This window comes from Scatophagus argus, chromosome 16 (assembly GCF_020382885.2).
Source record: "Scatophagus argus isolate fScaArg1 chromosome 16, fScaArg1.pri, whole genome shotgun sequence".
NCBI classification, from domain to species: domain Eukaryota; kingdom Metazoa; phylum Chordata; class Actinopteri; family Scatophagidae; genus Scatophagus; species Scatophagus argus.
Genome location: NC_058508.1, coordinates 11,767,315 through 11,791,915, shown reverse-complemented (window position 1 = coordinate 11,791,915; position 24,601 = coordinate 11,767,315). Strand labels below are relative to the sequence as shown.

At 41.5% G+C, this 24,601-nt stretch overlaps 1 protein-coding gene across 1 annotated transcript in view; it reads right to left on the bottom strand.

The window, feature by feature from the left end:
* The window catches only part of fam20ca (FAM20C golgi associated secretory pathway kinase a), a 36,174-nt gene extending 17,734 nt beyond the window's left edge, over positions 1 to 18,440 (bottom strand). The window contains exons 1-3 of the mRNA XM_046414961.1: positions 16,966 to 18,440; positions 16,021 to 16,205; positions 12,337 to 12,415 (exon numbers count right to left, since the gene is read on the bottom strand). Of these exons, the coding sequence (XP_046270917.1) occupies positions 12,337 to 12,415; positions 16,021 to 16,205; positions 16,966 to 17,516 (815 nt within the window). The 5' untranslated portion in view covers positions 17,517 to 18,440. The remainder of the gene's footprint in view (positions 1 to 12,336; positions 12,416 to 16,020; positions 16,206 to 16,965) is intronic.
* Positions 18,441 to 24,601: the final 6,161 nt, after the last annotated feature.

The window sequence follows — 24,601 nt, the reverse complement described above, 5'->3', positions numbered from 1 at the left end:
AGCTAAGTGGGATGGAGCAAGTCCAGCGCACTTGAGGGTGAATAGAGTTAATTTGTATGTGAAAGACATGAGGAGGAGTACATCTTCATGCTCACACCAAAAATATATTTCTGATCAAATTTCTTATATTCTGTATCTTTCAAAACAAATCACTCTAAAGATACATTACAGCACAAGAGATGCTCTCTGCGCAGAAACCACATCAAACACTCACGCAAATGTATTAAAGCAAGAATCCAAGGAAGATATTTTCCTTCCACCATTACAGGCCACACAGTGCATCATGTCCATGCATCACTGTGTGACGGCTACATTTTGTAATGTGACCTTTAATGTTGCTGCAGACTGTGTCCCAATGCATCATCTTCTAATGATGTTGTTGGTACACTGGTCCTCACTGTGTGTATACCACAAATAAGGGTGCAAGAACGTGAACATCTTACATTAAAATGTAAAGTTTTTGCAATTACAAGATGATTGCCAGCCTACAAAAAGCCTACAGATTTTGGTGATGCTCTGACTTTTCCTCTAGTGCCACCAGCCAGTTTAAATGTCTGCTTTTTAGTAAAATCTTTTCAATGATGCATTGCCTTGAAATTTATCCAAAGGAACTTGCACAAAGGATAAATCCTACTAACTGATGATCCTGCCACTCTTTCTCTCATTCCATTTGTTTGAGGTTCAATTCAATTCAATTCAGTTTATTTATATAGCGCCAATTCACAACAAAATATTATCTCATGACACTTTCCAATTTGAGCAGGTCTAGACCAAACTCTTTAATTAAATTGTAAATAGAGAGAGCCCAACATTTGTGCTTTTAAGTGGATTGTCTTAACAATGTTTGGACCCATTGCCAGAAAATTTGGTACGGATGTACATGACCCCTTGAGATGAATTATAACTCTGGTGATTGCTTAAGTGCCACCACCAAAATATGACATTCTCATCAGTCTGAGGTATACTTTTTATTTAGCACTAATTAGAAAATCTTACAACTCTAATGTACCAAACTAAAACTGCGAGAATGGAAAGCCTGTCAAACATCAGCGTGTCAGCATGTTGACATTAGCATTTACTGTGCTTAAGCCTCACCGAGCTGCTAGCATGGCTGTAGACTCTTAATAGGGTATAAACCCATCACAGACATAGATGGATGTCCATACACTGACTGGCTCACCGGGAAGACAGCAGTTACTTGAAATGGTCAGTCTGCTCATGTATTTCAATTGTTGTGGTTGCTATTCTTTTCTGGGATGTAAAAATAAATGTGACTTGTCTTCTATGTGCTTTGTAATATGTTGCATAATTGAAATATGGTCAAGAGAAGGTAGCATGCAAACAGCACAGTCTGAGGTTTTTCACATCTCAGAGACTCCACTCATTTTATGAATACTCTTCCCAGCACCAGCAACACTGACTAAGAGGCTTCCTGCTCCACCGGCACAGAGGCTCTTCTGTCCGCATCACTGCTGCCCAGAGCTGCAAAAAGGAGGCTGGGCGGGGTGATCCAGGCAAGACCTTAGATCATATTTCCTCCTAGCTGGCCCAGTGATATCAGACCTGGGCACTGCAGCCCCTCCCACACCCTGCCCTGACAATGGGCAAAGCCAGGTAGAGCCCTCCCCTGGTTTAATTGGTAGACAATGATTACATTCTTGTCTCCCTCCACTGGCCTCTGTCAGGGGGACCAGGGAGTCACACAGAACCTAATTGCCACCTTGCATGGGACAGGCTTAGACAAGCGCGGGCCTGGGCCACAATGGATGTATTAACCTCTGCATGCTATCACAAAGGCCCAAGTTACAGAGTCACAATGTTCTCTCTCTTTCTTTCTGTCAAAGAACTGTTTCATTCATTCGGCTTGGAGAGACATTCAGGTGGACTGTGATAGATCTACCTGGGAAAGGTTTTTATCTAATGATGGAGTTCAGTCAAATGGGGTGGTGCAGTGCATGTGGTCCCATCGATAAGGGGCAACAGCTGATTTTGTGACAAAACAACAATAAAGTATGTGTGCTCTGTGATTTTCAGACTGTTGTAATGAAAAACTTTTGTCTAAGTCCAAATAATTATCCTCATTAGAGCTTCTGAGAAAGAAACATTAGGGCCATTAGAGAGATATTATTTTACACAGAGAGCCGTTGTCTAACTTGGGAGGATTCATTTGCAAAAATGTAAGGTCTTAATAACAGATAGTGTATTCACCAAAGCACTTAGATGACAATTAGCCTTTGATAATTCCCCTCAATAAAATGCAGCAGTCCTGAGTGCTCGATTAAGGCGACCAACCTGCTTATTTTGTGTCATTTCAGCAGATACTCCTGCTGAAAGAACACAAATATCCCAACCATGAGTCAAGGTCTGGCCTGTTTTCTTCTCGTCATAAAAAGAAATGCTCATTTGTCTAGAATTCACCTCCTGGAGGGAAATGAATTTTCAGCATTCCAGACAAATGTGGCAGCGACATTCCTAGTGGGAAGCTTAGGAATTCCCCCATACAGTATTTTAGGCTATAATAATATGTTAGGCTGGCTGAGCAACATAGCTACACGACAGCAGTGAGAAAAAACAGAGTCAAGAACCACAACAGCATGCACAATTGCAAAAATGGCATTCAGCTGGATGTGCTGCAACACACAGGAGCACACACACTCAGGTCCACATAAAAACACAAGTCAATTCAGATATCAGGACCAAAGCTGTTGGTTTGATGAAAAAACACACGTCTTGATCTAGTCATCAAATATCTGTTAAGACTGCATCCATGATTGATTGCAGAACACCTGTTTTGACAACACAAAACCTTTAAACAGTCCAAGGCATGTATTAAGAGTTTTCTTAATTTGAAAATACAAACACCCTGATGCCAATATGAATACCTCTTAACCATTTAGGTGTTAAAAATACAGTGTGCTGGTAATGTGCTCTATGTGTTGAAATAAACAGCTTAAACAAGTCCTTTCATAGTTTGAGCCATTATTCTAAATTGCAATGATAACAATTTGCTCAGCAAGCAAGCTGCTGAAATCTGAGCATGTTGTAGGTTTTCTGCTGAATGAGGAACATGATTGTTCAGGCAGTCATGAGGGTTGAGACAAGACCCTTACTTTGTCCATTTTGCTGTAAGGTCTGTTAAAGGAATAGCTTGACATTTGGGAATTGTGTCTTCTTGGCGAGAGTAAGATGAGAAGATCAGTTAGCTTAGCTTAGTCAAAAAACTAGAAAGCCTGGTTCTACCAACCAGCACCTCTAAAGCTCACTAATTGTAAATATAAAAGTTAAATAGTTACTGGATTTTCCAGTACCAGCCTTGGGTGATGGAGGGTGCAGTTAAGCTTGTTTAATATGTATGAAAAACAAAGTGTTAAAACAAGGTGTTGAGGTTTTATAGAGTTCTGTGACAGACTATTTCTTTGGCAGGAACACTGACTTCCTGGTGTCTCTGCAGGTTTCGTGGCAATGGTGACAAGAAGACTCTCAGAAGTTACTGCTCAAACTCATTATTCAACTGTGCACATGCAAAACAGGACCAGGAGATCTGGAAATTCTACCCTTTGAAGAAACAATGGATTAATTGTTTTGATATCTGACTTCATTTCCTCTTCCAATAAATAAATAAATAAATAAAACTGTTTGTTCAAAGATGTTTATTCCCTAACACGCTATCAGTGATAGCAACGATGGCCAAAAGTATATGAAAACAAAACAAAGATCATAAAATAAAGGATTTGCCTTTAAGCAGGGGAAGATACTTTTTTGATGTTTTTTTAAATGATTCATCACTGACATGATCACATTACTTGTAAGAAGATGCTACACTGAAATATGACTTTGGCTGCCCGTGACTGGGTCATTACCCATAACGAAGTAAATACACACACAAACAAAGACCACTCATAGTATCATCTCCGGCAACTCAGCTGGCCTGTAATCACATTATGATCGAGGTACTCACTGTTCTGCCACATTACCCTGTGAGTACACAAACACAGACAGACAGAGAGAAAACGGAGAGAATCTAAAAATTCGGAGCAGTGAGGCTCTGAACAGAGACAAGGGACAAGCAGAGAATTTGTACCGCCTCAGCGAATCAAACAAACAAGTCCAAAAAGGAGCATGAACGGGAGGTGGAGACAGAGAGAGGGAGATGGTGATGAAAAACGCCACTTCCTCAGGAGCTGACCTAGTAAAACATTCATGAGAGATGTCGTTATGGGAAGTATATGTGGAGGGTCTGAGGGGAGTTAAAGGCTTGGGAGTCTAAAATAAGACAGTCCCTGTGTATTTCTGTGTCTGTGTTGGGGGTGTGTGTGTGTGTGTGTGTGTGTGCGCGCACTCGCATGCTGCACTGCCAGCCTCCCGAATCAATAATACACAACTAAATGAGACACAAACTGCCAACAGTGAGACAGAAAGAAAGAGGAACAGGAAACATCTGTAACTTCTTTAGAGAACATCCGGCAAATTGAATATACGTGAGTCAGTGGTAATTTTGAAAGATATGAATGATAGAAAGTGACTGACTGAAGACCTAAATGTGTGGCTGCACCTGAACACATACTTTAATGATGAGACATAATTAGATAATAAGCAGAACACATAGAGATGATTGACATTTCAATTAAAATGTCACACAGAAATTCTGCAGACTTCACAAGGACTTCACCAAGCTAACTCAGAGTCCCAATTCAAATATAGCGTGTGTGTGTGTGCGCATACGCGCGTATGTGCGTGCGTGCATGCGTGCTTGCATGCGTGCTTGCCTGCGTGCGTCTGTGTGTGTGTGTGTGTGTGATGACTGCAGATGTGACAAACTGCTGACTGCATCTGGTTACATGACTGTTAAAGCATCAAACTAATTAACCAACTCATCTCACAGCCTACAAGAGGTCAGCACATCAAAGTGCCCACACACTGACTACACTGCATACACACACACACACACACACACACACACACATACGAGCATGGTTACTGAGTTATAAACACTTTGAGTTCAAACAGCACACATCATCAGCTAAGCAACATCACAATGTAAAATGGAGAGACCGAGACTATCATTAACCAAGTTTGTTTACATCAGGCATGTCAAACCGGTCCACAGGAGGGCCGGTGTGGCTGCAGGTTTTCTTTCCAACCAAGTAGCAGCACACCAGACTTGACTCATTTAATCAACTGATCAACGTCTTCAGACAGTTGATTGGTCAAACGGTGTGCTCTTGGTTAGTTGGCACAAAAACCTGCAGCCACACCGGCCCTCCTGTGGACCGGTTTGACATATGTGGTTTACATGGATACCTTAAATATGAAAAATATAAATAGGAGGGCAAAAGAAAAAATGAGAACTTACGTTAATGGTAGAACTGTAAATGTAAATGATGAGACTATTGACATTACAACAGTGTCAGTCTGAAGCAGGAGGACACAAAGCTCTTTGATAGACGGAATAAAAGAGAAGGAGGAGTGAAGTCAGGAGAGGATGAAAGAGGACAATGAAGAGGTGGGAGGAGGGGGAAGCTGTGTAAGATGAGCAATCCTCGACCACATTAGAGCCGCTTAAAAAACAAATTATTCTTAAAGAGGAATTCAGTAGTGCCCAGGGCTTCGGGAAGAGCCAGTGGGCCTGGCCCTCTGGCTGCATGAAGAAGAATAATGTTTATTTGTCACATACAGTCAAGCATAGTTAAACTTCTCTACAGTGGGCAGACATCAGCCAATGCCACACCACAGAATTAACCTAATATACATGTTCTGAATGCAGAGAAACCCTAGCACCCAGAAGAAACTGGGTGCTCCACACACAAAGCTCCAGTAGGGAATTAAACCCAGAATCTTGTTGCTGTGAGGCAACCACTCTAGCCACTGAGCCACCATACTGCACGAGAAACAGATGTTGTCAACAGCTGACACCACAACACTCACTGTGTGTGTGTGTGTGTGTGTGTGTGAGGTTGAGGCAAAAAAAAGAACATCTTCAGCTCTGCCTGATTTCCCAGGCTTAGGGTAAGATTGCGGTTGTGGCTAAATAAGCTAAGATTAAGATATGGTTAGGATGAGGCAAAGCATTTGATTAAGGTTAGGAAAAGATTGTGGTTATGGATAATAAACAATACAAGTTAATTGCTTGGATTGTGATGGATGCAAACTCTACACAAGCCTAAATTGTAAGAGCCTTTTGTAATTTGTAACTTAACAGCTATAATGCTGTTACTGAAAAACTAATATAATAATGCTGTAATTGTAAAACAATAATAATACTGTAATTGAAAACCTCACAGGGTTAGGGTTAGGGTTAGACCTCACAAAGGCCACAATACTTTCTGCACTGGACCTAAATTCTAATGTGAGAAATCACACATTATGTCCAGTGTGGTTGTAATTCCTAGGCATAATGTGTTTCTGTAACAAGATCAAAGATTTAGCATTCACGAATAATGTCTGGTATAAAAAAAGCTTAAAGTAGCTTAGGAAGTAGTTTTGAATCTCAGATGCAGATCTAAAAGCTAATATTTGTTTTCACTCTTTTTTTACATTCAGTACTGCAAGTTCTGAAGTGTTATTTTTAAATCAATTTCAAAAGCCAGTCTTATCCTGAAGCCCACACTGTAAACCAAAATAATGACTTTCAATACTTTGACTATATTCCCTTTTAAAACTGAACTAAACTTGCTGTATTTGCTTTCAAAATACACGATTTTGAAACGAATAGCAAGTTTCAAATCATTACCAAGAAAAAGTAATGACTAACCCCAACATAGATGTCAACACACTCAAACTGTCTGTTGATTTCATTGGGAAATGTTGGACAAACCTGCTAGGCAATGCTCAACGGTTTCTCTGTCTAAACACAAGGCAGGCAGATTTTCTTTCTAACTACCTCATAAATCTTACATTATCCCATTTTTTCCATTCTTTTTCTTGGTCTTCTTTTCTCTGCAAAATACAGAAAACACGCCAAGTAACAAACCTCAGCATCTCACACACAATTATAAACAGTCAGATATGAACACTAAAGAGACGAGATACAATGAGAATCAAAAAGTATCAGATGAACAGACATGTGAGACTAATTTATAGCCTCCTTGATCTTTGCCCACTCGTGAACAAACGACACACCTGCTCACTGCAGACTGTCATTGATTTCAACAGCCAGGTCAGACAAATTGCCTGCCATCCCGAGCTGCTCTGTCCCCTGCCAGCTGATTGGTCTGGTGTGCTTGTGTGACATGAGTAGACTCAGTAGGATGAGTGTGAGGCTGCTCTGATGCCAGGAAGGCACAGCAGGGGCTGCTGAAAACCTGAGGAGTCTCTGCCTGCCAAACAGTTTTCTGCCAGAAAAGGCTGATGAAGCCACAAAGTCGTGCAGCCAAAGTGTATACAAGCTATCAACATGTGAAAAGATAGATGTGACAAATTCAGCTGAACCGTTTTTATGACATGCAAGCTTAAGGTCAGAAAACTTCATCGTGGATGAGGAAGTTAGTGTGAATGAAATCTGGCGTTTCGTCACATTTAAAGTCTTATTTGCTTTAAGGCTTTTTGACTTGTCATGGGCAAAATCATTAGGGGGGTGTTGAATGGTGAGTGGTCCAGAGTGAATGAGTTATTTTTCTGTTCTGTGCAGGGGCAGAGTGTGGGCTTCCAGTCATCACCTCCTGTGTAATATACCCACAGCTCTGACTGAGTGGCTGCAGCTGTGGCTTGGCTCGCTGAACGTGGATTTTCCAGTACCAGCCTTGGTTGATGGAGGGTGCACGAACTTCATAACCCCAACAACATTGTTCTCTTTGCAGCTTGTGTGTGCGCATGAGTGTACATGTGTGTGTATGAGCAGCAGCTGTGTGAACAGCTGTCTATAGTAACATGCTTCATCTGTGCACACACCCAAAGATGAGCTCAGATGGCACCTCTCAAAAATGTGTCCAACTTATGAGAGCCGGTGGCATTCTTATGGCCCTCATGGGAGCTCTATAGGTAAACCCTGCCACACAAATGATTACCAAAGAAGAAGGAAAACGCTGTAAATCATGTGGTCTCAACAATATTTTAAGATAATGAAAAAGTCAGTTAATCAATGAGGAGGAATTCGGGAGGAGACTTTGTGCCATGCATGCACACATTTATATGCATGTGCTTTCATGTGCCCACATGTGTATATAATCATGCCATATTCATCCATGAAATGAGATATTCAGATTCTTAACAATGGGACTTGTTTGGCTCAGGATGGATTTTCTAAGGTTTTGTGTGATTTGGCTTTTTTCCGTAGTGTAAGACCATTATCCTTTCGTTGGGTTTCTATTCATGATCGGAACTGAACAACAGCAACAACTCTTGTTATTGTCATTTGGTCCACAGATGTTTGATATCTGGATGAGTTTACAGGATTGTGAGTTTGGCACGAGTCTAAAATCTCCATGACTGAAGAAGATTAAATGCCTGGTCTTGTATTGATGAAATATTTGTAGTCAGCAGGTGAACTCTGTCTGTACCTACCATCAAGACCAAAAGCACTTTATGAACAGTTTCCTCCCACTGCATTTTACATGACTGCATTCAAATCAATAATAAAACCATCAATCTTTCATGATCAGATCTATAACCAGAGCAGGGAGAGGCTATCTCTAGAGGACATTAGATGGCTTCAATCCCCATCTGTAGAGAGAGGCTCCACAGAGGAATGTCAGTCATAACCCAGCTGGGGAACAGTAGATACTGAAACCCTCCAACAGACAGCCTGGAGATGATAAAGCCGCCTTTTGGGTGTTGCAGCTAAGAGGCTCCATGGCCAAACAACTGGTTTTATTGCTGCTAAGAGCAGAAGCTTTTCAAAACTGATGGGTAGGCAGATGAACATGTATCTTGATTCCCCATGGTGCTCAAGGATGGGCATGCATCTATGTGTGCCCCATATACATTTATAGATAGATATGTTCTGGCAGGTCTTCACATATAATGAACCCCGTGCATTGATGTAACAGCTCTGGGCATAAATGGGGAATGTACACAACAAACAAGGACGATCAAAGTCATTTCTGCTATTCTTGCAATGCATAAGCCATTTTGAACTGTAAGACTATCAACAAAATCAAAGCAAAGTGGACGGGGGTGGGGGGTGGGCTTGTCAAACAGCAAGTGATGGAGAAATTAATTCTTTCTTTGCATATCTGAGGCTTACACCACCCTTCTCAATCCCTCACCCCTCCATCTGACAAATCCAATTAGCACGACATGAACATTCTGTATACACACAGCACAAACAGGGTCTTGGCAGGGGATGGGTAAGATGGGCACCAGGGACTCGAGCCAGACAGATACAGAGGCCTGGCATGGGGGGTCTCCACTCGGCCTCTAACCTGGCTCCAGCTGGAAGACCCAGTTCCTTGAAAGGTTGGCAAGCATAACCACTCCCCTACCCTCTGGTCTATCTCTGCTTCTCATCCGTCTTCCAGTGCTACTTCCAGTAACCCTCTCTCTATTCATGTGCCACATTTTACTTCCTTCCTCTGCAGCCCTTTTTACTTACAGCCATCTGACATGTCCATCTTAGGTCCAAATTCAGTCTATTTTGTATTCATTTCTACTGGCTAAAGGAAAGATTTTCTCATGGTGACACCATGGAGTTCATCCATGTTTTACTCTTGAAGTGTCTGCATTACGATTAGTGTAGATACCTGCAGTTTTGCATGAATTAAAATCTTGAAAATTATTTACCATAACCACAACCAAGGAACTATGTTTGTAGATGATAGTCAGATTATAATTCTTTGGACAGCACAAACAACAGAGATTGTAAAGGACGTAGCAATTAGATCACTTCCTAACAGTGATCATTTGCTGTGGGGAGAAAACATGCCGTTGTGACCTGAAACACAAATTGCAGTTTGAAAAGCTAAATGAGCATCTTCTACTCCGTTGCGGGCACCCATCTTAAATCACAAACACAATCACAGAGTTAGTCTGACAGATAAAACAAAGCTCCAAACTTTTTTTTCCCCCAGCGCTGCACAGAGGAAACAACGTGTGGAGGTGTCTGCCAAGCTGTCAGCTTGTGCAGTCTCCTGGCCCATGTCAGTGTACAGATTTGCATTTGGCTCAAAGGAGGCCTGAAACATCAAAGCCTCTTTGAAGCACCACTTGATGCTGCACAATGGGACAGGTGAAGTAAAACAGTGCACGCAGCGTTTCTCTGAACTACTGTACCCAGAATGCACTGCAGTTCCGAAAATAAAAGTGGGACACATCAATGCCATGAGAGAAACGACAAACCCTCATGATGTGCTTTAACAAAAGTAGAACAAAGGTTATTTTTCTCCATTGTTTCTCTCAGAAAACTGATATTTTTGTATTTCCGCTCTGAGGACTTTTGTATAATATCTGTAAACACTGGAGACAGATGACTGTGACAGTCAAAGCAAGGACTTTGAATAAAATATGACAGGCTAAATAAAGAGCTGCAGGAATCTGTAGCATATAATTCAGAAACTGGCATGCAATTACTGTCAGAACTGCTTCTGACAGCAACTGAGAATCTACTGTAAGAATTCAGAACTTTACTTCTCCCAGTTTTTTCGCTAACCGGACACAGAGTTATATATCCAGTTCCTGCATTGCTAAAATTTGAAAATGAAGCTCGAAGCAGATATAATTTAAAGTCTGAACATGAGACTCCTAATGTGACCATGGATATACTACTTTATTACTCACTTGCCCATGAACAAATTGATAAGCGAGTCATTTATGTTTAGTATGTAGAATAAGTTGCAATGATATTATAATGAATTTTGTAATACACACATTTTAGACAAGAGTCATTTGTGAAAAACTGAATAATACATATATTATATTATTATATAACAAGACAAAGCATGACTGCTGATGATTTATCTCCTGATGCCACACGATGCTCAGAGCAACAGCTCTTGGCCCAGTCACACCTCACCTCGCTCTCCTCCTTTGCTGACCCATCCTGCCTACACTCACACGTACTTCTCACGCACGCTCACATATTGTTCGGTTGTCCATGTTGCCTTGAAGCAGCCCCTGAATGTCTAGTCCAGTCTCATAGCTACTCAAAAACAGTCACACATACCACTGATGCCTGCAAGGCGCTGCTGTTGACTTGAAAGGTTTGTGTGCAAGAAAACTACAACAGATGTTCGGATTGCCATCGTTTGTACAGTATTTTCTGAGGCTAATTCAGCAAACAAAGTTCTAATATTCAGCCTCTGATTGACCTTGGAATTAAATGCCAAGTTAGGACACAGAAGAATGACTCATCCAAACAAGTGCAACTGAACTGTTGCGTACATATTAAAGGATAAAGTTGCACTGCATTCAGATAAAGGGGAGCTCACTAAGGGACAAGAACACCAAACACTTGGTAAATAAACTGTGAAAAAACTTTGCAGCTTCTTAATAAATCAAGTCCTGACAGTGAAAAGATATTCAGGCGCAACATTTCATCATTCATTTTAAAGCTGATACTGAACTCACAGGCTTGGACTGCTTATCCTCCCACTAATTTGACTTTCGCTGCAAAATCATCACAAACTATATCTACGCAGGTTGTCAAGATATGGTGCTTTGAGCTTTCACAAGCATCACTCACCAGGTCTGCAAGCAAAACATGTGCAAACGCCCTCTCTGTCTGTCTCTAGCTCTTTCCCCCTGTCTCCGTCTCTCTCTCTCTCTCCCACAATGTAATATTCTCCGCTGGGGCTCTCATGCAGAAAACCATTCTGCATTTCATAGCAATCAAACCGGGCTCCTGAGCAATTACTTCTGATCGCAGCCCAGTTGGCCTGGACACTGTTTATCCGTACTGGCATGGGAATTCATCGGGCAAAACTCAGACAGATGAGAGGGAGGGCATTTCTTTTTTATGTGCAGTGCGCCTTGCCAGCATATATGCCTCCCTGAAGATGTCTTCACGATGGCTCAATGCTCATTTTAATTAACACATAAGCCTGTTGATGTTAATTAAAAAGCAGACAGAAAAAGATCACACAGAGCGGAGCGCTGTGTATCTGAACGCACCAAAAGATGCAGCGGCGGTGGTTGGCACTTATTCAGATGAGATTTCCTGTAGCCCTCTCGAAACATATGCATTACAAGTGGGCGCATCAAACCAAGTGTATCAAAAAGATTTCTGATGTTATTACAGCAGATTTGTTGAAATCTGGGAAATGTGTTAAAAGCACAGAAGCTGTTGTTGGAAGTTTAAATAAGGGTGCTCCAACAATGACAATATCTGAACATGATGCGGTGTAGGTTAATGTGCAAATTTGCTCTATCTGTGCTCTCATGCATGTCAGCTGTGGTGCTACTTACTTCATCGGCTTAAACAGTGCTTGTCCATAGTTCTGGAAAGTCATAATCAACTTCAGCTGGGTGCCTCCTGATTTCATGGCTGGGAGGAAAACAATCAAAATGTTAGATCAGTATCTGAAGTATAAACACAAACACACATAAACACACACACGCATAAGCACACACCAAAAATATGCTTGCACATATGCACAGCTGTTTTGTTATTTGCCAGTTAGGAGAAGGCAATTTTGCACGAATGCATAATGGAGATATCACATCTGCTGTACAATCAAAGTGCATTTGTGGCAGTTAGGATCTGGATGTAACTGAGAGCAAGACGTGGCATGGAGAGCATCTGCTGGTAACTACGGCTCTGGGTTTGATGGAGGCATGACCACGGAAATGGACAATTTGTCTGACTCTGTGTGTGCTTGCATTTTGTCCTTAAAATTACAAAAAAAAACCTTGTTTTTAACATGAATTCAGCAGCATGTTATTATGATGCGATTACTCCTTTGATGAATGAATAAATTGACCCCGACTGCATGTTTTCATCCGTGTGTGTGTATGTGCACATGCTGCACAACAGACTTAATTCTGACCAGATGTTTCTCTGTAAACTCACTTGGATTGCACACAATCTCGTGCACGTTAGACTCTCAACAACCATTTCTCCTCTCACTCCACCAAGATGACCTCCTGCACCCTGGGAAAGCAGCCAGGGCACATGTCTCTGACTATCAGTCATGTCCACAGTGTCACCCAGAGGCTGATGGAGACTCGCTCTGAGCTTCCTGCCTGCCTCCGACTCAAACAAAGGGACCGCCAGGCCTGTCTAAATGCCTTGTGTTTCCGTCATAATGGACAGGCTTTCGGGGGATTTGCCCATTTATTACAGCGCATTAACTTGAGCATATTACACAACACAGCACTTGTGCCTAACCCCAATATCAACATAAGTCCCCTGTAGTGGACCCACTTACTGACTGGCCTGCTGGCTGAGTAGCTGGCCGCACTCTACTCCCTGCTCAGAGCCATCTTTTATGTTCATTGACTCTCTTTCTGCATCTCTTCATTTCTTCTTCTGCTTTTATCTCTTTCTTGTTTGTATATGTCGTCCTTTTATTCTCTCTGTTATGTTCTGTGTGTCTCACTTTGTCTTACTCACTGCTGGCAAGCTTCCCCATTTACTGTGACTCATTTTCAAAAGCTTTTGTATTTTACATCCACTGTTGCACAAAGCACAACCTAAATAACCTCAGGTCACTCAGGTCCTGTTTTCTTGTATAGTAGAGGAGGGATATTGAGTGAAACCAAAGCCAGAGAATACAGTGACAACATTAGATTGACGCATCTGCCAGTTTTGCTGCAGCCAGGTCAAGTGGACGGTGCCCCAGAGTAATCTTTAAACTTGGTGCAGCTATACAGCAAGCATAAAACCTTTGAGAGATTGCAAATGACTCAACTATGTTTTAATGCTGTGACCTTGAAACCCATAAGCTTCAATCCTTAAGGGACTGACCTCAATTCGCTTCTTCGTGCTGGACGTTTATAAAAATTTCGTTTCTAATTGAAAACTACAAAAGGTAATCCCTTGTGAAAATCCCCCAGCAAAAGCTCGACTGATTGTTTCTCTGGATCTGCGCTGACATGCAATCAAACATGGCTTGAACTTCAACAAGACATTCTTTTGAGTCTCCTAAAGGCCATCTGTCTCAGTACCCGTGTGCAAACATACGTGTCTCTGTTGATCTAACCATCTATATGTTACTCTCGTTTCTCCAAGCATCCACAAATGAATCGATGTCCCTGCCGTCGTTGCTAAACCTTCATGTTCTCCAATCTTTCAGAAAGCTCCAGGCCTCATTCGCCACCATCATCAGATTCCCCTTCCCATCCCAAAGCTGAGATGATAAATCCACCGTGTTCTCACCTGTGCCACTGCACGCTACTGTGCGTATGATTTATGAGTCCAGCTGAAGCCTGCACAAAAGGCCACAGAGAGACAGACACAGAGGGGGGGAAAGAGTGAAGCTCTACATTGCAGAAAACGCTGAACAGGGAAACTTTCTGATGGTGTCTCTGTTTTGCGATTTTAGTGAGACAGGTAAGTGGTAAGTGTGTGTACCACTTACGGTGGCAGAAAGGCTTGTAATGTTTGCTTCCAGACACACACACACACACATGGGGTTTGCTTTGTAGCAGACATACAGTGTTTTCATAGGTATGTCTGGGAACAGATTGGTGCTTTATTCAGTATATTATAAACATGGGGCAAAAAAACTTAAACAAACTGTTAAAGTGTAGGCTGAGGTGTGTAGCATGAATGATTGCGAGATGGAGAGACGTATTAACAATGAGACCGTGGAGATAGTATCAATAAGAAGTACAATGACGCTGTTTTATAAGCACACAAAGAGACAGAGATAGCAGCAGTGGAAGATATTTTGGTATTCTTACCAGTTTGAGTTCGATCCCGATATTACTTATCACAATTATTTGTCTTATGTACTTTGAGTCTGAGACAACATCTCTTTCACAAATAAGATTTGCCCAAGACGGCACCAGTATAATCAGAAGCTGGAAAAACTACAGCAGAGTACATTTATAGGGTATCATTTACAGTGATAACAGTCATAATGGCAGACATGCCATTTATGAGGAAGAAAAATCACTTACTTTCACAGCCACGTTTGCACCTTGACATATTTCTACTTTTCTCACTTCTCAGAGCAGAACTGTGAATTTCTCCATTGTGGGACAATAAAGGAAATCTTATCTTAACTGAAATGTCCTGTCTCTGTGCGCACAGCTTCACTTTTGCACAGAATTTGCACAGAAGCGTCTCCAAATGGCAGTCATGAATATTTAGAAATGAAAAAATGTTTTGCTATGTGAATTTAGGCATGTGTGATCTTTCCTTTCCATCCATCTATCATCCATCCTCACTTTCAGTTTATTAACACCCTGCATATTCCCATTGGTCAGGTGAAATGAAATGCAGCATGTCCCGTTTTGGGGCTTCTTGGGTATAATTAATGATAAGGTCATAAAACTCATACCTTAACCAACTCTCTCTCTCACACAGACACATCCACATAATTTGATTGATTATCAAGCTGATGAGAGAAAAGGCAGCTGGACATAGATTTATTAACTCGTAAACATACGCAGAAATACAGATACAGGGCCAGATGTGCATGTTGTAATTGTAATCTCTTCTAACACACATGCACACGCAGCGGTACTGTGCAAAACACTCTCTCTATGGTTAAGACAGTTTCAGTTTTTGAAGACTGAGAGTGCTTCCAAGACTTAATAGACACTACTTTTATTTCATAATATAAAGACTGCTATTACATTTACCTAACAGAATTTTACTCTTGTCAGAGCAGAAAGGCCTCTTAAGTTGAATTATATCACAGGACAGAGGCACAAACTGCGCTGACAGCATTTTCAGGTAGGCTGTTAGTTGTTTAAGCCAGTTCAACCCACATTTCATCATCAGTTCTGTGAAGAAAAATGAAACCAAAATAACAAGTCTTTTGTAGACTCTTAAGTTTCATCATGTTGGTGTTGTAAAACATGAAGCCAATGCTCAACAAATAACAAATGCTCATAATTGGACCAGTACCTGCACGTTTACAGAACTCCTTCACTTCACACACACACACCTCGGTAACACAGTGTCTCTGACTGACTCACCCACGCTGGTGATCCTCTGTGTGACCAGGTCCTTCAACAGAGCATCCAGCACAGGACTGTGTCTGGAGTACAGCTCGTAGCGGCTGATGCCAATATGGAAACGTAACCAGTTGGGGTAAGACTCTGCAGTCACCTCTCCAGTTGGCGAGAACTCCTCCTCCTCTTCATTCCCTTCCTCATTGTGCCTGAAAACAAGGAAGAGTTGAAGAGGCTTAGTGTAGGAGTTATGGTGCAAGCAGATTCCTGTGAAGATTATTTTTAGTCTGTCTAATTGATAGTTACAGTATTTGTTGAAGTCTCTTAATATAATTCAGGCAAACTGAGTCTGCAGAAACTGCCACAGAGCACTGTGTTCTGTAATAACACATGGAGTTAATGCTGTTATGAAGTATTATCCAAGATTATCAAAATCAGGGTGGTAAGTGATAAGGTGTGTATTTAAAAACATAAGGCAGCATGACAGTAGGAGAGATGGGTGAATGCAGCAGGTGCGTAAATGGACATTATCCTGGAGGCAAAGGAGACACAGAATCTAACTGTCAGTTAGACTGATGGGCTGGTTGAGATAGATAGATAGATAGATAGACAGACAGATAGATAGATAGACAGACAGACAGATAGATAGATAGATAGATAGATAGATAGATAGATAGATAGATAGATAGATAGATAGATAGACAGAGTCTCATTTCTGATTTCTAGGCCTACATGGACCCACAAACCAGGCTACTTTTATATAGATATCAGATGAGCTTTATTTATTTATATTTATGTTTTTATTTATTTTTTTACAATGTATTTACTACTCGGCCTATATTTCTTTATGAAGCAAACATCAGCTACTTGAGGACCCTGACTTGCATTCCATCAGCACTAAAGCATGTTAAAGCAGACTGACTGTGCCACTTGTAACGCTTGAAGTTTAACAAATTCCCAACAGCTTACCATCCTTGGTTCCCCTGGGCTCTGGGATAAAACCTGATGTCGGTGTTGACGTTAAACAAAGTGTCATCGTCCGTGAGGGGAGGAAGGTCAACCTTGTACAAAGGATGCTCAAACAGAGCAGACAGACGGGAGGCACCGTGGGCAGGGACTGCGCGACCCCCGCTCGCGTCTCCGATGAGGGGCTTGTTGTCCTCCGCCGACGGTCTCGTCCGCCTGAAAGACTCTGCTTTATCCGCGGCTGCTGTGATCTTTTCCAGGGAGTGGGACGTGAGGTTGGAGCTCGGCTCGTTGCTGAAATCCTGCAGGATTCTCAGCGTGTGCTTGTTAGGCCAGCCCGCTTCAGCCGCCGACCTGGCGCGCTGCTTCCCCCAGCCCTGCGACTCGCCGCTCGGGTGGTGAGCGCACTGACAGCCGCCTTCCCCGCCGTCCGCTCCCGCCGCTCGCTTCTCTAGTTTGGGTAACAAGTCTATCATGATGTGCATGGTGCACGCTACCAAAAACACCATGAGTATCAGCACCCTGAATTTACGAAACAATATCATCTTTATCATTTGTTTTTCTTTCTTGACACAGAGTAGGATGAGCTTTAAGCGCAGCGCACCTCACGGCACCGACACTGATGTCCAACAGTATGCGATGACAAAGCAGCGACGTTGGTTTGAAGATTTACTGTGATCACTGCACACATAATGCCTGTCAATCTATGTTAACAACTCCATCGTGTGATCAGTCTATGTTCATTTTTTTCATGTATTTTCTTTTTTTTTTTTTTTTACAAGAGTCCTAATTCCTCATTCCCAGACAGGTGGGCAGACCGACACATCGCGATCACCGGACACTTCACTGGCAGCGGATCAAGAAGTGTTCTTCATTCATTACCTTGTTGAACAGGATACAGTTTCGGGAGGACGGGCCACTAAATGAATCGTTAAGAAAAGGTAGCGAGGGGAAGGAGCGTCCTGTTAAAAAACACCGATATTCTTCCTCAAATCTGCTTCCTCGTGTTGCTCGGAGCTCGGAGTGAGATGTCAAAATGAGTCACAACTGTCTTCTGGGTGAAAAAAAGTAAACAGGAGAGGTTGATATAGTCCGCAAAAACACGGTCGTCATAGTATTAACGATTGGTTGATAATTTTGAAACAAAAAGAAAGTGGAAATCCTATAAACATAACAGGCGATTCGCTGAGATGCTTGGCTGCGGTCCGGCTTCTCCGCCGGAGCTGCTGCGAGCCCCCGCCGAAGTCAAATCTGAGACTGGCTGGCAGGTGCAGGGATCCTGGTTGCAATTTGTCCCCTTAACACTGCCTTGTTTCCCTTCCAAGTGTTCATCCAGGGTGGGTGTGTTAATATTGTGATCCAAGCCCTCTGAGCCCAGCCTCGGTGGCGTCATGAGAGAAGAGATTGGCTGCGTCTGCACATACAAGTAGAAAAAGTGACATGAAAGGCGAGCGTCGGGGAGGAAATGCTGTGGACTGAAACCCTTTCAGGCTGCAACTCCTCTGTACGCAGGCAGAGGGCGTTGTCACAACCTGAAACGCTGTGCTGGCTGTGTGATACATGATCTGAAGGACAATGTGTGTGTATGTGCGTGTATGTACAATTTTTCAAAGTGCACAATAAGCCACTGGTTCTTAAAGAGGGCTGTGGATTAACAGATTACTTTTACTCTGCACTGTAGACAGATACGGATTATTACACTCGTACCAGACACAAAAGATCCTCTATCATGGGCCGCTCTGCTGGAAACTTTTCCAGCAGTTAGATATCGATTATGATTGACTATAATAATGAGTTTATGATTGACTGATCACTTGTTTAATGTATATGATGTCTGAAAATTGTGAAAATTTCAGAATTTTCAAAGAAAATTCATTAAAAGTCTGTTTGCAGTGGCATAAGAACAGAGAAAAGCAGTTGATAACAAAAATGGGATTTTCAGGGTTATAAGTCAGTACAAGTGTCAGTTGATTTATTTGTAGATTAATGAGCCAACTGTTACTGGATCAACTTTCTGTCTCTGTCACACACTACATTATATGAATAAATTCAACTTTTAGAAGAGTCTGTAGCAAAATGCGATTACAGAGAACCTGAGAATAGCCAGCAAAAGAAAAATCCAGTAAAAAATAAATAAATCCAGTCATGTTGTAGATGCAGTTTTGTCTCCACCAAGTCCTGAGGAAGGCCTTTAGCTTGCACACATGCTTGGTTCTCCTCACCAGGCACACACTGTACAGCTGGCTTGCCTGTGCTTGTTTGCTGTAAATGACTGTAGACAGTGTAAATTGCAGGGGTTGATGAGCGCTAGTACATAATATGATCTACATAACATATATATGATCTACTGTATGTGAAGCCTGTTAATTCTGACTGTGTTTGACCCTAAAGTGAATTTCACATTCATGTTAAGTAATCGAATTCTGTGTTAGCATCCAAAATACATTAGAAAGTATATTGCGGTGCTGACTGTACATCAAAACTCAATTTATTTCATTCTAATCAAAGGATTTCTAATTGGGTTATTTATCATTCACGAGCGCAATTAATCCTCTCCAGTGGATGTTTTGCAGTCAAGACACGACTAACTGCTTTCTTATGGACTATTTTTTATTTCTATTTGCTGAGAAAGTAAAACACACCTTTCATTTAAAGCTGCAGGGGGGCAAAATGCTGGCAGCGATTACTGCATCCAGCAGTTATACCTGGGACTTCACAGGATTAAACGAATAACATTTTAATTGCCATAAAGTCCATTCAAGCTCCCAAATGTGGGCCTTCTGACTGCTGGGCAAAAAATAAACAAACACACTTTGAACATCAGTTTAATCCATATTGTCACACAGCAGACGGGGTATACAGCACACAAAGTAAGAGTCAAGTAATAAAATATATTGCACATATTCTTTTGGCTTATGAGCGTGTTGTGTAAGGCTCACCAAGTGAGCGCCACTGGAAGAGCTTCACTTGGCTTCTGCCCCTCCTCCCAGAGGCACTGAGTTGGAGTTCATGCCACTGGCAGATTTGTGCATTTAAATAAAACAGGATCTTAAAGCTAACAAGCAAACAAATTGTTCTCCCAAAGGCGAGCCTGCTGTCCCATTTCATCTCGTGCTCCAAACAAAACAAATTGGCAAGCGCAGACACGTTAGAATCCACTGATACTAAAAAGGTATTCTGTGAATTATGTAATTTGCTTGTGCTCAAAGAGTACATGCGTATGAGAGATTTTATTGTGGGAGCAGTGTGGGCCTGTGGGAACGCTTTTGGCACATAACATCAGTGTGCGTCGCCAGCGAGCACAGACCTAACCTATATGAGCTGAGGAGGAATGTTTGTGATTGTCTGCTAGAAGCAGCTGCAGATGCCTGCTCTCTCTATTTTATGAAAATACATTTACTGAAAAGAGTTTTTTTTTAAAAAATGTATTTGCAAATCGTCACTGGTACAAAAGAGAAGCAACACCATTATATGCTGATTATGAAGAAATTATATCATTTACGCTCTTGGCAACAGAGCAATTAAAAGCACTTCTCGGAAAAGAAAATTGAGAGATTCAGATTGGATGTTATTTTATTTAAATGAATGAGGAATTATTACAATGTCAAGAAGGATACAAAAAAAAGAGACCTGAAGAAGGCAACAAAAAATATGAGTCTCTTTAGCTCTGGGTTCATACCATGAAGCCAAATTCATTTAGAGGTAAAATTGCTCCAGGATGAGCCATAACTATTCTGACATTTTCGAAAGCCCCAGGAAAGAAATGAAAATAACAGGTTGGCCTCTTCCAGGAAGATTAAGGCTATTCTGTATGGGGCTTCCACTAAATTTGAGTGCTGTGCAAATCTTGAGCAACTTGCTGATATTGAATTAATTGTTCAACCAATTTTCAAATTTACTATAAATTCTGCCTCGTATGCTGTTGTAGTCATCTGACTGTAATCTAAAAACCTACAGAAAGTCTCAATCTGCTGCAAAAGCAAAACACAAGCTTTGCTGTTTTTTCTTATTTTTATAAAATTGTCTGATAACAACAGAAATATGAATGCATTTTTGCAGGAAATGAACACATTTTTTTTCACTACATCTGTTTTAAAACAGAGAGCATATATATAATGTGACATAGTTTGACAAAAAAATAGCAAGGAATTGTCTCAGTATTTCACATGTTTTGTGGTTATTAATAATGACAGTGTGTTTTTAAACCGGTAATAGCAGATTTACAATCTCAACCCAAGTAAATGATTTGGTAATGTGCTTTCAAGTTAGAAACTGTATGACACATTTCCAGACCGCCATTTTCTGTGAATCCAATTTATCTCTTTTGCTGTGGCAAGTCTTTGGTAACCTTGGACTCAAAGAAGGGAAAGTGACTAAAGATGGAGTATAGTTCAGCTTCACAGGGACCCAAAGTCATTCTGCATTCGGTAGCTGATGCTGGTCTCATAACATTCTGATTAGCCTTGGGTATTAGAGAATGATTAACCTTGTGTTTAAAATATGATGGGAAGAGAGAAGAAGGAGAAACACATGAGCTAAAACTAAGGGTAAAAACAAATCAATGCATACCATCAGTTCTAGCCTGACGTGGTCTGCTGCTATTTTCATGTCCGTCCATGTGTCTGAATGTTTGACCCAATGGCTCGTCTGTTCCTCAGATTGGCAGCAGACTTTCAGATGTTTAACTTGAGCTCCCTGACCTCACCAGTGTCAAACCAGTCTGCAAGAATCAAGGTTATGTAACAATAGGTAGGTAACTTTAGTACCAGATTAAGGCATTTACTTCAGAATCCAATGAATCATCAAACATGCACAATTCCTCTCTGGAGAGCAATGACAAAAAAATACTTACCCATTTTTATCACTGTGTTTCATAAAAGGCCATAAGCTCAGTTACATCAAGCCTTGTTAGGCAGTTTTATGAATATGATGATTTGTTAACAGCTAATTTCAAGCTGAGGGATAAATGGCTGTGCAAATGTCACAAGTATAGAAGTTATAATTGGAGAATAAGCAATAAAAATGTCGATATGACAAATGGCTTGTCAGTGGGCACTGCTGGTACAGTAAGAGAAAGGAGGGTGTGGCTGACAGTGTGAGGGAGGCTGTTGAGTAATGGCACATTTATTCACCTGACTGAGAACAAGCTGAGAATGGACTTCTCTGGGGACGTGACAGAAACAGTGTGTGAAAAGGGCCCATCACTGCCTGAAGGTGTAAGTTGTTTCTCTGTATGTGTAAAACCTCTACACCAATCAGCTGATGACTATAAATGTTACAATATTACATTCTTTCAGTTTTCATTACTATGGTGTCATATAATGAAATATGCTGAATACATCAGTGTTATGAGGTTCTTCCATGAATATGAATATGAATTTCAATGTAAAGCTTCACTCTGACAAATAGGCTGTTCTAGTCTTTCATTTGGACCCTTTGCCAATCACAGCATGATGTAGAATTAGACTAATGAGAGTACCGGCGCCAAGCGCAGCAGCAGTAGGGTGGTCCTGCTGTGTTGATCTCTTTATCTCAAAGACTCAAAGAGTAAAACTGAGCTTGGGGATTTTAAATTAGAAGGTGGTAGGGTGCGACCTTGGAAGTTAATGCATAGAAGCGACGGTTATATGTGTTTTGTGCAACTTGGTGTGGGTACGTGTGTGCGTATGAAAGGACTTTTCCTGAAAGACACGCTGCTGTAACATAGCAGCCACTGGCCCCATCTATCATCAGGTGGTGAACTCTCATCTGTCCATCATCTGCTGACAAAGTAGTTGACACCTTGTTGTCACCCAAGGTCCCATTTCATACTGATATCAAAGGACACATAATAGATGCCTGTCTTTTCCTTTTAGCTGAGTTTCCAGGTTGATGGATGATGAAAATGTTGTAGTTCATATGCAACACATACATGACTACAGCGGTTTTCTTTCACAGTCTGACGGTTGCAGCTCAGGTGAAGTGAGGATATAAATTGGTGCAAATGTGAGCGTTAATGTATGAGAATTAGCCATGCAATACACTGGTGACTTTGTGCTGCCTTGCCTGCACCCAGGGCATGCTGGGATTTGCTCCAAATCCCCTCCCAAATGGTGGGCAAGTAGAAATGATGTAACTTGATAGAATTGAGGTGCACTTTGTTTGCTGTAAAGCAAACAATAACTAAAGGTATCATAAAGGGGAAACATCCACAATATACCTTTTACTCTGGAGTGCTTCCACACTGAGAGACCTTTTTATGTCTTGCTCTTTATGTTTTAACATTTCCTGTGAAGGTACAAGTGTAACGTACTCGACATTAAAGTGTTATTTGGGCACACAAGATAAACCTCAAGCAGAAACTCTTCTCTCCATTGTAGCCCCTGTTTGTGATTTAGGCTGATGCTGTCAACATGCCTGGAGGAGATTTCTCTGCTGAACTGCTCACCTTTAAGGACATGCTACACAGTTGATGACAAACATATTATGTATACAGCATGTGGGACCTTTCAGTAACAAGACAGTTCCTTCATGTCTTGGAGATATAAAAATCTCTGCTGATGTGCCCCACACTGATGAATCACTGAATATACCTCCCAAGAGCTAGTGATGCCTGTTTGATATCATTTGTTGATGCCAGAGTGTCTTGAACTCTCTTCGTTGGGCCTAATAACTGACTTATTGCCAACTAAAGCATCATCTTTCTTCGACTGACATCAGATGCTGACGCACCTGAAAGAGGGCGCGGAATAATGACTGAGTGGGCTGTGAATCTTCTGACAGGTTTGACAGTACAGGATTTGTTCTGTTTGTGCAGAGTCCAGAGATGAGCCTGCATCAGTCCATCCAAACGAGTGTCACAGGTCACACTTGATCTTCTCTGGTTCTTCACATTTATATGTTTTTAGTATGGCTGTGTGGTGGTACGTGCATATGTGTGTGTGTAACAAAGGGTTGGTGAGTTTATGAGCAGACAACCTATGCCCTCAATTAAGCAGCTTGCAAATGAACAAAGACCATGAGGCGAAAAAAAAATGTTTTCAATTTCCGTTTGACTTAATAGTTATTACGCTTATCACAGGAACCTGTTTAAATGACTTTGAACTTGAGGACAAAGGAGAGAGTGATTTATTATTATTGTGCCTCCAGCACCTCGTTCACAATGCATATTATTAACATGAAAATACCAATTGCTGAAGATCATGTTCAGTGACTCGTGAGGTGAAATTAACACCGTGTCCAAAGCTATGACAGCAATACCCCAACAGCAAGAGAGGACAGGCCCATGACCACTGACTGTAGCAGAACAGAGTCTTATATTTCAGCAAGGTTATTGGTAAGCTGGGTTGCAGTGGTAATATGCTGTCATATTAGCTCTCTGGATGTCAGAATGTGATGCCTCAGAGGGAGATCATGGGCTGTATCTCCTCCAGCAGGGCTAAAGCTGGAATACTGCTCAACCAAACAAAAGTAATGCGCATGAGTGAATAATGATGATATTGTTAGCGAGGTGTCACTTCCAATATTATATGTTTTGAGACTGCCTTTAGTTTGCCATACAAAAGTCTTAGAGTCACAGTACTTTTTCCTTGGTTTTGGAAACTGCAGAAATAAAATCCAGCTCATGGAATAAAATGATAAATTGCTTTCCATGGCCAAT